This window comes from Cryptosporidium parvum, chromosome 6, assembly GCF_000165345.1.
Source record: "Cryptosporidium parvum Iowa II chromosome 6, whole genome shotgun sequence".
In the NCBI taxonomy this organism is placed as follows: Eukaryota; Apicomplexa; class Conoidasida; order Eucoccidiorida; family Cryptosporidiidae; genus Cryptosporidium; species Cryptosporidium parvum.
The window spans coordinates 961,930-973,685 of record NC_006985.1 but is presented as its reverse complement, the minus strand read 5'-3'; the positions used below and the strand labels follow the sequence as shown (position 1 = coordinate 973,685).

Below are 11,756 nucleotides of genomic sequence, written 5' to 3'. Positions count from 1 at the left end.
TCTTCTTATCTTAACAATTTAAATTCTAACTCTTGCTTAATTTTCTTTTTTTGAAATTCCTCACAATTTTTTTATTTTTATTAAATCTTTAACTTCGAAGGTATCGAAAAATTTACATTACAAGATTCAACATGCACATTTGCCCGCCCTAAAGTCCCGCCTTTATCTGCTTTGCCATTTGGTCGTGAAATAAAAGGCGGCATATTTGAAATAAATAAAATAAAGATTTTATTATACAGAGAAAAAAGCGCATGAAAAATAAAGAGGGAAAAAATTCAAGAGCAAATTATTTTAGTTAAAAAAAAAAGACAATTTATAGATTATCAATTTTGTGTGAAGATCGCAAGCAAAATAATTATATACAGTTATTTAGATGCCACCTTTCAAGATTGTAAGTTCTTTTGATTGTTACGCTCCATCCATTTTTTCTTCCTTTAGTGAATTTTGAGAAACTAGGGAAGAAACTTGAATCTCATAGAAATGACTAACTATTAATTATCATTACTTAATTTTTTTTTTTTTTGCAAATAAATTAATTCTTTTTTCATATTTATAGTCCAAAGAGAGAATTGAATTTTCATTCAGAGATGCTGCTGTAAGTTAAGCTTTTACCAAGTCATCCTTGGGATATGTAAAATGGAGAAATAAATGCATTACTCCGCCATATTAACCCCAACTCCTAATCCCAAGCAATCTTTAATATCATCTTTTAATACCATTATTCTCTTTTAAACTATAGGGAGGAGGTCCAACCATTCAAACCAATAAAATTGGAGAAATTGTTAGAAGAATGGTCAGTTTTCCACTCCATTTTTATTATTAATTAAACATCACTTTTATTCCTAATTTTAGGGATTAGCGCCATCTGAAAGCGAAGTCCAGAGATTTGTCGCAAGTGTTGGTCAAACATGTGATTTACAAGCTTTTGTAAAATTTTGTGATTCTATTGTACATCCAGAAGACACTTTTGAAAATCTAGTTCAATTTTTCAGATCGTATGACTCAAATGTAAGTTCAATATACTTTGTGCCACTTCTCCATTTTCTATTTATAATATTATTTCTAATTCATCAATTTCTTCCAATATTACAGAACTCTGGATCAATCACTAGCCAGCAGCTGACTTCTCTATTAACTAATACAGGAGAAGTTTTAACCAATAAAGAAATTGAAATACTTTTAAAGTAAGTTCATATATTTCAATACGTGCCATATGCCGCCTATTTGTACATCTTGCATGTACGCCGGTATAGTGATAATTTGCCATGCAAGTAAATGCATGCAAACAGCCTCCCCCAACCTGCTTTTAACATTTTTACTATTTTTTTTAATTAGGGATTTCCCATCTAATGATGGAGGATTTAACTACGAACATTTTTTAAAGGAACTTGTTAGATAATTATCCTATTTCATATTTTTATCTAAAAAAAAAATGTATTAATTTTTTACTTTTATTCTCATTTCTCTTTAAATATATTTTCCATTTAACATATTAATTTAAAAATTAATATTCCCAATAAATTTCTTACCATGCACACACGTCATATTTGTAAATAAATTAAAATGTGTTTTTGAATTACAAAAAAAAAAATTATAAGATATAGAAATTAACAAAGAAGATAATAAGAACATACAATAGTAAAAATTCAAAGTAAAACAAACACTAAAACTTGTCAAAAAAAATATTTGTTGTTTTTTTTCCCAAAATACACCAATAATATCTTTGTGTGCATGTAGATATATTAGTACCCCTAACTCTGGTGAAAATTTTCTGGAAATACCCAACAAATTTTAAAATTATAAAAACCACAGAGATAGGGGTGCATTTTCTTTTTTTCTTTATTTTTAAATTTCTTGTGGATATTTTTAAGATTCCCTAAATTAAAAAACTAACAAATTACAAAGAATAACGCTTTTTTCTTCAATATTGAAAGAAAATGTCAATCTAGACCCTTTTCTAGATTGGGAAAACTCTGAGTCAAAAAAAAAAAGAATCAATAAATGAAAAGAATTAAAGAGTTATACTCAAATAGGTCTAAATTAACTAATATTTAAACAGAAAAAAATTATTCAACTATGAAAAAATTGGGTGTGCCAGGCAAGGCTCCTCTTTCTCCTCCTGGTGGAAAAAAACCGCCTCCCCCTGCTAAACCACTTGGAGGGAAACCAGCAACGAAAATTCCACCACCTTCAAAATTATCTTCAACTCCTTCTCCAAACCTTTCAGAATCTCCTCCACCAAAACCATCATCCCCACCTCCACCAAAACCATCAACACCACCTCCACCAAAGTCAGCTTCTCCATCACCCTCTCCTCCTGGTCCAAAGGTCTCAAAAGGACCTCCTACTGCATTAAAACCAGCCCCAAAGGCCCCAATACCTAAAAATTCATCAGAACCTTTAAATGATACACCAGTATCCAATGGTCACGCTCCTCCAGTAAGCGTACCATCAAAGCCAGCCTCAGCAAAAACTGTTCTGAAAAGTATAAGTAAAGATTCCAAAGCTAGTAGTCTACCTTCCAGCTCAACAGGAGCATCTTCTACTGCAACCACTATTAATGGTGAATCTAAACTATTGAAGAACAATCTCTCTAAAGATGGACGTTACTCAGAATTAAGTAATAGAAGTACCTTTGTTGAATCAACTCTTCCTTTTGATGTTGGCCCTATTAAACGTCTACTTTTCCAAGATAAAGCTCCTGGAAAAAGTAACTTGAAAAAAAAAGAAGGAAGAAATGCTCGAATTTCTCAAAGAGAAGATGATATGTTTAATCTACACGTAAGTGTATTGGATCCAGCATTAACAGAAGCTGCTGAACACTCACTAGCAGCTTTAAGTCAAACATTTAAAGAAGAGTTTGCAAGTAGACACTTTACACTAACAACTTCTGAAAAGAATAATCTCTTATTTGGACAAACAACAAAAGCCAGACCTCAAATTGTTAATGAGAAGTTTGAAATTATGACAGATTCCCTTCTTCTTTTACAACGTCTTGAAGAATCACGTGGAGATGGAGAAATACATGAAATTCAAAGAATCATTCAAAGACTAAGAAGCTCAGCTTTAGAGAAGTTTTTGAAAGCTCAATACTCAGATGCCATGCTGAATGCTTTACATTGTTATGAAATATCTCGAGCTTTTCTATCCAAGTACCTTGGACACCCATTAGAAGGTATAATGGTTGTAGAATTAATCATTATTGCTAAATGTTGTGGTTTAACAGGAGAATTACGTAAAGGAGAACAATATCTTAAAGAGCTTCGATTTCTTGTGGAAAATACCATCTTAGCTGTTGCAGATCGCAATTCTGAGAATAAAAATGCAAAAAATGATTCTTCTCATATTAGCAATATCTCAAATTTATCAGGATCTGGAGGTTCAACTCAAAATGTTACAGCTGTAGGACCATCAGTTTCATGTGATTCTTCAGTATTATGTAGTCTGGTACTAACAGTCTCTGATCTATGTAGTATGTATAGAGATCATACATCATCAGCATTTTACCTTGAAAAATATCTTTCATTAGTAAATGAAGTTTATGGTTCAGGAGACTTAGTTATGAGTGATGCATACTCTACAGCAGCAAGTTACTATTTCAGAATAAAGAATTTTGAAAAATGTAAGGAAATGTTACATAATTGTCTGGAAATCAGAAAACAGGTTCTGGGAGATCATAATAAGAATCCACCTCATCCTCGTGTAGCTGATTGCTATTCAAATTTGGGATTAGTTTATCGATTACTTGGAGATTGTAGACAAGGAGTACAACATATAATGGTAGCTTTAGATATGTTAATGAGGATCTACAATAACAGAGAGTTTCCATTAGTACAAGACAATATACTAGCTTTGGGATGTATTTTTCACCAGGCTGGAAACTTTAGATATGCTTTAGAGCTTTATAATGAGGTTTATAAATATAGAAGAGAGAACTTAGGATTTGATCATCCTGATACAAGATATGTATTAGAATTGATAACTTTATTAGATGCAGATACCCAAGTATACTTAACAGAGAATGTAAGCAGTTGTACAGACTCTTATATAGCTCATGAGCTTCAGAACAAGTGTATTGATGCAAGAGAATCACTAGAATCAAGAGCAGAGAGATCTTTAAAAGAAATAATTACCGATACCTTAGGAAAATCAAGTAAATTAACAAGAATAATGTATGAGGAATCACCATTATTAGCAAGTCCAATTTGTCCAAGTATTGATCAATTAAGGTATCGACAATTGGAGACTTTTTTATTTGATCCAAAGAATTTGAGAGGGTTAAATAGAAGTACCCCATTTTCAAATAACCAAACTCAACAACTTTTATGCACTTCAAGAATCAGAGCACTACATGGAGAGTCATTTCAGAGTATGACAGTGAGTTCAACAGCAATTTTACCTCACTTGAAAGTAAGAATTACAGGTCCAGACTATCTAGGAGTTTCTACAATGCTTTCTCTTCCTCCATTTAGTAAGACAGAAAGAAAGAAGTTACCTATAATAAACATTCCAAAGTTAACAAGAGGATTCCCAGTTATGGGAGAGCAGTCAGTGACAATGATGATAAATGAAGAAGCTCAGACAGTTTTGGAGAAATGGGAGATTCCAGAACCTTGTATAACTCCAGAAGGGAAGTTGTTAACTCAAATAGAAAAAGATGAGAGTACAGGTTTACCATTTTATTTGCCATTAGTAGATTATGCAGGTAAGGAAGAAATGAAGGCTTATTTCAAAGAATCAATATGGATTCCAAATGCATTGATTCCTTTAGTTAGACAAAGAAATAAAGATAAGGAGGAGGCTAAACAAGTTAAAGTAACTCAGACTCAGATAGTAGGTATCGATCAACAACTTCCTCCAGATGATATTTTAGCAAAGATTAAAGGAGCAAAACCTGATGTAGAAGAATCTGGTAATGAAAGACTTGCATGCATTTCATTTTTAGATGATGGGGGTAACGTAGTAACAAAGTTGCCTTATGTGATCGATCTTGAGCCATTTGTATGCGCTTCAACTAGAATTGCTCTTACAGCATCAGCAAAATGGGGACTTCCTTCTCCTGATTCACAGGGTGTGATAGAACTTCTTAAAGGTAGCGGAGTTGGCGCCCTTATTAGCTCAATGATTCAATACAAACCTTCGGATGGAGGGGTATACACAGGTATTGTAGGAGCAGGTGTAAAGTCAGGAAAGGCATTATCTGGATTGCTGGATGGTATTGGGAAAATGGACAACATTATTAACAAATCTCCGCCACCGCAAGCAAAAGAAGGTGCTCCTACAGAACCAAAGGCAGAACCAGCAGAAGCAAAGGGCGCGCCACCGGCAAAGGGCGCGCCACCGGCAAAGGGCACGCCGCCAGCAAAAGGAAAGGGCCCACCAGGGAAAGGGAAAGGACCTCCAGGAGGAAAGGGTCCTCCAGGGGGAAAAGGACCACCAGGTGGGAAAGGACCCCCAACAGGAAAAGGACCCCCAAAAGGAAAGGCAGGGAAATTTGGAGGAAAGACAGGAAGTAAGCCAAGTGGTCCAGAATCGAAGACAAAGAAGTTACATTGGGATAAGGTTGAGAATATTCAAGGTACAATTTGGGATATTAAAGAACCAATCAAGTTGGATTTCGGAAATTTGGAGGAAGTATTTGGTATCGAATCAGCAAAACCAAAGAAGGCGACAGAGGCGACAAAGAAGCCAAAGGTCATGCAAATTTTACCAGACTCAAAGAGAGCATACAATATAAGTATTGCATTATCAAAGTTCAGTGCATATACATTCCAACAATTGCGTGATGCTATATTGGATCTTGATAAGAAGATTTTGGATACAGAAGCTACAGAAGCTTTGATTTTAATGACCCCAACTCCAGAAGAGTTTGCAATCGTAAAAGAGTATATTGATGCAGGAGGTGACTTGACTCAGTTGGATAAGCCTGAACAATTTATAGCTGCAATGATTGGTATTCCAATGTTTGGCGCTCGTTTGAACGCTCAGCTGTTTATTCTTTCGTTTGACAATTCCTTTAATGAATTAATGACGCCTTTACAAGAGATTATTACAGTTTGCAACGAAATTAAGACAAATTCAAAGCTTAAGAAAGTATTTTCTATAATTCTTTCAGTTGGTAATGTTTTGAATCTTAATACAGAAAAGGGAGAAGCTAAAGGTTTTAGAATGAGTTCACTATCAAAGTTATGTGAAGTTCGTTCGAGTACTAAACCTATTAAAACTTTGCTTCAATATATCACAGAGATTATTTGGAGAGATAAGCCAGAATTGCTTTCTTTGGCAGAGCCATTGGCTTTAGTAGAGAAAGCAGCCAAATGCGATTTAGGTGCTATTGAAGGTGAAATTCAATCACTGAATGGATCTTTAAATAAGGTCACAGATACAATGAAATCAGCTCAGAAAAGTAATGAGAGAGCCGGCCCTATGGGAGAAAAGGATCCCATTGCTAAGATTCTAGCAGACTTTGTTTCCGATACTGAGCCTAGAATTGAAGATTTAGTAGCAACTATGAAAAGTGTTAAAGAAAATCTAGAAAAGATGGCACTATACTTGGGAGAACCGCAAAATACGATTCAAAGAATTGTTTGGCCAGATTATTTCCGTGTATTATGGAATTTCATTTCATCAGTAGATCTCGTACGTAAAACAAAGTTGGATGAAGAACGAAGATTAAAACAAAAGCAAGAAAATCTCGCAAAGAGAGAAAAGAGCGCAAGCACAGTCAAGCTTAAACTATCAGAAAAGAAATCAGTTTCCCAACCTAAACGAGGAACAACAGAATCCAGACCTACATTACAAAAGCAAAAATTGACAGTAAATATGGCGCCAAAGGCGAATGCTGTCAAAACCAGTAAACTTGATGAAATGGCAAGCTGGTTTGCGAATGAAGGAGAAGTACAAACTCCAGCATTCTTACAAGAGGTTTCCAACCAAGCTGATGATACAAATGTGGCACTTACTGATCTGGATATTGATGTAGACTTGTGGTAAACAAAAAATCCCAATTTTTTGCCAATTAAAGCTCAATAATCATTTGTGTGCATTTTAATTCACTAAATTTCCCGCCTGATTTTGTATGCAATTTTAGTTATTTTGCTTTGCATGCAAATGAAATATATATTATATAATAAAATTAATGCTCTTGCAGATGGATTGAATTTCAATTTTATTAATTAATTTAAGCCTAGTTTAGTTTTGAAAGGTAAAATACTGTATTGATATTTTTAAGTAATTATTCAAAATGTGTCTACCCTATTATTCATAATTATTTGAGTTATCTGTTCTAACTTTTTTTTTTTTTACAAATGTGCCTTATACAAATGCTTGGCGGTCATATACTCAAATATATTACGTGTTGCATGCAGCTTTGCATAAATGAAAATACCCCACAACATTTTTGGGCGGGAATGAAAACAACCACATATTATAGGGGTATTTATGAAAACAGTGATTTGAAGAGAAAAATCTGAATAAGGTGGCAGGAAATTAAATTGAGCAAAAGCAAGTGAATAATATATAAATTGTTGGATTTGTAAGTCTTCTCTTGATATAAAAACAAGTAAGAACACACAAGATTGAGAAGCAAGGAATTGATGTTGGTAGCGAGGGAAGAAAATGTCGAGTAATGCTTTTCGTCCTTTTGGCCAAAATTCAATGAGAAGAACAACAGGGTTTAGAGATAATTCAGAGAATGGAGATCTTAATAGCCAAGATGTTGTAATGACATCGTTTTCTATAGGGCAAAATAAGACTCAATCACCTACACATTTTGCCACGTCATCATTATTAATGAAAGGTGGCAATAGTAATAATATAAATAATACAAGTAATGCTTGGGCATATTCATCATCTAGAGGTGGAAATTCTCAAAGGGGAGCAAATGCAGTAGGAACATCTTCAATGACTGGAAATATGAGCTCAGCAGCAGCGTCATCATCAAAAGGGAGAAGTATTTCAGATAGCAGAAGAGAAGGATTGAAGACAATATTAACATTTTTGAGTAAGAGAGGATATCCAAATCAGATTAATCCAAAAACTTTAAATAGTCCAACTAGAGCATTATATTTAGAAGTTTTACAATTTATTATAAGCCAGTATGATCCAAGAATAAAAATATCTAAGCCAGATGATGAGATTCCAAGGTTCTTTAAAGATATAGGATATCCTATTACTATTAATAAAACAACTATTATTGCACCTGGAGCTCCAAATACTTGGCCACAACACATTGCAGCAATGACATGGCTCTGCGAGTTATTAGATTATGAACAAGCTGTCTTCCCACATTTGAATTATAGCAAAGATGGAGAATTTGGTGGTTATATGGCAGATACATCTCTAACAAGTACTTTGTCTAATATTTTTCAGCATGCAAATTCAAATGTTGCGAATGGTTTTCCAAATTTTGAAGGAAATAACAATAATTTAGATTCGTCAAAATTGTTATCTCAAACATTGAATAGAAGGTTAAGTGAGAGTTATAAGTTATTTCTGAATGGTCAGAATGATGGAGGATTACTAAATGAGACTTTGGAAGCTTATTGCAGAGAAAGGAAGAACCAGGCTCAACAGGCTTTAGAGAAGAAAAAGCATGAACTTGAACAGATGAATATGGAAATCCAAAAAATCAATCACGAATTACAGGAAGGAGAGTTATTGCTCCAAAGAAATCACACGCTTTCTCAGGATTTGTTAAAAATGGAACATGCTGTTGGTCAATGTCAAAATTCTATTCGACAAATGGAAAATTCTTGTAATGATACTGAAAATATTTTGAACATAAAAAAGAAGGAGTTGAGAGATATCGAGGATGAAATTGAAAAGCTTCAAAAGAGAATTGCCAATCAAGGAATACAAAGGGATGATGTTTCAAGAGTTTATCAGGATATGAAAGTCAAAAGACAAACAATACGTAATTTAAGGACAGAAAGAGAAAATACTGAAAAGGAAAACTGGGAGATTGAATTATCTATTGAGGAACATTCAACTAATTTATATAATTTAAGTCGAGCTTGGAATAGTATATATCAAGAAATTACAAATATTACCTCAAATGATATAAGAACTAATGAAGTTTGTTCATTCAATTTGCTTCAACCTTTATCTTTAAATATTTCATATTCTGGAAGCAATGATAAATCTCAAGGAGTCGATGGAATCATTGGACAGAATTGGAGTAACATGAAACATAGTTGCAAAAGATGTATTGTTGAAGTTGAAATGTGGAAGAGAAAACTGAAAACTCAAGAAGTACAATTCAGTGAAATAATGAAGAGTACAAAAGATACTATAATTCAAAAGAAACAGGCATGTGATGCTTTGGAGAAAAAGATCAAAAATTTGGATGGAGATTTATCAGTCTGTGACAAAAGGGAGATGAGGCAATTAGAACAAATTCAAGAAAAAGTAAAGAGTTATAAGGCAGAGTTTGAACGTAACAAAGATGAAGCTCTAAAAAGGTTGGAGAAGGCAAAGAGTCGTATTATTCAACTTGAACAACAAAGCAATCTTCAAGAAAGCCATTCTAGAAATGAAATTATTCAATGCAAACAAGTTATTCAGTCAGATGCTGAGGCAATTTTTAAACTTAAAGAGTATATTATCCAAAATCTTTCAAATTCACTTAATTCGATTTCTAATTTGAAAAATCAAGTAAAACTGAGGAATAATTCTAAGTTAATTGAAGTTGAAAAATGGAAAAAGTAAATTTTCATTCAAAACATACTTCCTTTACCCTGCCCCACATTTATTATTAAAAAAGAAGTTTTATCATATTTTTCATCTATTACGTGTTGCATGCACATTTTTTCTTGCAATACCGGTCATGCTATGTAAAAATTTTTAATTGGTTTAAAAAAGTCAAAAGGCGCCAAAATTTCTAATTCAAAGTAAATTTCGAGGAAATAAATTAATATAAAATTGTTAAAGGAAGAAAATAACATTTTAAGAGAAATATTGCTGGATTTGTTGGTATGACTCAGTTAATAATTACTCATCAAAGTGATAGTAAATTAGAGGAGAGTGAGGTATTTTTGTCAGAGCTGAATAGAATTAAGAAGGAAGAGGATAAATTTGGAAAGTTTTCATCCTTATCTGATTTAAGAGCTATTGTAAAGAAGGGAGAATTTAGAATTGTATCCATTTATTTATCATCAGGATCAATTTTGGGTGAAATCTTTACATTTGAATTTTTGAAAGAGTTTTATGGGGTGTTGGATTTTGGATCAGTTTTAAAAGTGAATATATTGGCTCTAGACTCTATTGATAAAGTTAAAGCCTTTGAAAGGAATTTGTTATTTTCTGGGTTTATTAAGGTAAAAAAATTGAAGGGTGATGGATTAAATTCATCTGATAGTGATTTTGAGATAGTTATTAAAGCTGAAAAGCCCAGTTGGAAACCTGAAGAAGGTAAAGTACTTGTTGATGATATTGACTTAGAGGGTTCTGTACCAGATATCAAGAATTATGTTCCTCTTGGACAAGGAAAAGAAAGTTGTAAGTCAAAAGAAAGAGCCTGTAACAACTGTAATTGTGGAAGAGCTGATCTTGAGAAGGAAATTGGAGTTGAAGCTGCAAGAAAGGTATATCAGGAGAAAGTTGAGACAGGTACAGCTCGCTCAAGTTGTGGCAATTGTTACTTAGGTGATGCTTTCAGATGTTCTGGATGTCCCTATAAGGGAATGCCAGCGTTCAAACCTGGAGAGAAGGTTAGTTTAGCAAATGCTGAGGGGGATGCTAATGATCATACTGTTGATATGAATTTAATACATGAAGAAAAAGTCGATTTAATTACAACTACTTTTGATGATGATGGTTCTGGAGTTAATAATGTCCAAAGCAAAGGAGGAGTTTTGAAGCTTAATATTTAGCTTAATATGAGTGAATTCCAGAAGAACCAATAAAACATTGGAAGAAGATAAAAAAGTGAATCTTATTTCTTTTTAATATTATTATTTTTTAACTTTAAGAAAAAAGAAGGAGGTATTAATAATTATTAATTTCAATTATAAGCTATAATTAGTCAATTAATAGATGGAAGTTATATATAAATGTTAATCATTAACTTGTTAGTGTATTGTTTGTTACCTTTGCAAATCTAAAAATAACTTAGTTTCTCACAACTTCAAGTAGATTGATAGTGATCACGAGAACTTATTGACTTTAGGCTTTAGTGTTATCATTGAATTGCAGTAAATCCAAGTCAGAAATTGTCTGAGAAATATTGATAATTGAATTATTGAATTCATTAATTCTGTTGCATATTTGGCTTCTATCCATATCTTTAAAGAACATCTGATCAAAATCATCAGTACCTTTAAGTTCCTCTACGATCGATTCTGAAGCTTTAATTTCTTCTCTCATCTGGTCTGATATACTTGTTGTAAGTAGGTCAGGCATAGATATAGGGTCTTTGTAAATCTTCTCATATGGATGTAATGCAAGATGCTGAGAAATAGGAGAGAGAGAATCTTGAAAGACTCGAATACATGCACAGAGAGCTCCAATATCATCCAAATATTCTGGATACTTTTGATTTTCTCTATAATTAAATGGCATTCTGCTTACTCCATCGTGCATTGATCTAACATTTGTTGCAACGTCCAAAAGTAGACGACTCCAGTACTTTTCTGACATTATAAACCTTCAAATACTAAATCCTCTAAAATTCACAACTATTTCTTTCCTTTCAACTAATATTATTTAGAGATTTCTTTTTTCAAAATAATATTTTAGTCCAAGTTTGGTTCAGACTT

At 33.1% G+C, this 11,756-nt stretch overlaps 4 protein-coding genes across 4 annotated transcripts; 3 read left to right on the top strand and 1 right to left on the bottom strand.

The window, feature by feature from the left end:
• Nucleotides 1–2,076: 2,076 nt before the first annotated feature.
• Nucleotides 2,077–6,993, top strand: cgd6_4150 (formin-related protein, putative; the record flags this gene model as incomplete). The annotated part of the gene is made up of 1 exon (XM_001388309.1): nt 2,077–6,993. The coding sequence occupies one exon, from the start codon at nt 2,077–2,079 to the stop codon at nt 6,991–6,993; it is 4,917 nt and encodes a 1,638-aa protein (XP_001388346.1).
• Nucleotides 6,994–7,617: 624 nt separating this feature from the next.
• On the top strand, nt 7,618–9,708 carry cgd6_4140 (coiled coil protein; the record flags this gene model as incomplete). Its single annotated transcript, XM_627748.1, has 1 exon — nt 7,618–9,708. The coding sequence occupies one exon, from the start codon at nt 7,618–7,620 to the stop codon at nt 9,706–9,708; it is 2,091 nt and encodes a 696-aa protein (XP_627748.1).
• A 266-nt stretch (nt 9,709–9,974) lies between these two features.
• Nucleotides 9,975–10,871, top strand: cgd6_4130 (conserved hypothetical protein; the record flags this gene model as incomplete). Its single annotated transcript, XM_627747.1, has 1 exon — nt 9,975–10,871. The coding sequence occupies one exon, from the start codon at nt 9,975–9,977 to the stop codon at nt 10,869–10,871; it is 897 nt and encodes a 298-aa protein (XP_627747.1).
• A 292-nt stretch (nt 10,872–11,163) lies between these two features.
• cgd6_4120 (hypothetical protein) lies at nt 11,164–11,637 on the bottom strand (the record flags this gene model as incomplete). The annotated part of the gene is made up of 1 exon (XM_627746.1): nt 11,164–11,637. The coding sequence occupies one exon, from the start codon at nt 11,635–11,637 to the stop codon at nt 11,164–11,166; it is 474 nt and encodes a 157-aa protein (XP_627746.1).
• Nucleotides 11,638–11,756: the final 119 nt, after the last annotated feature.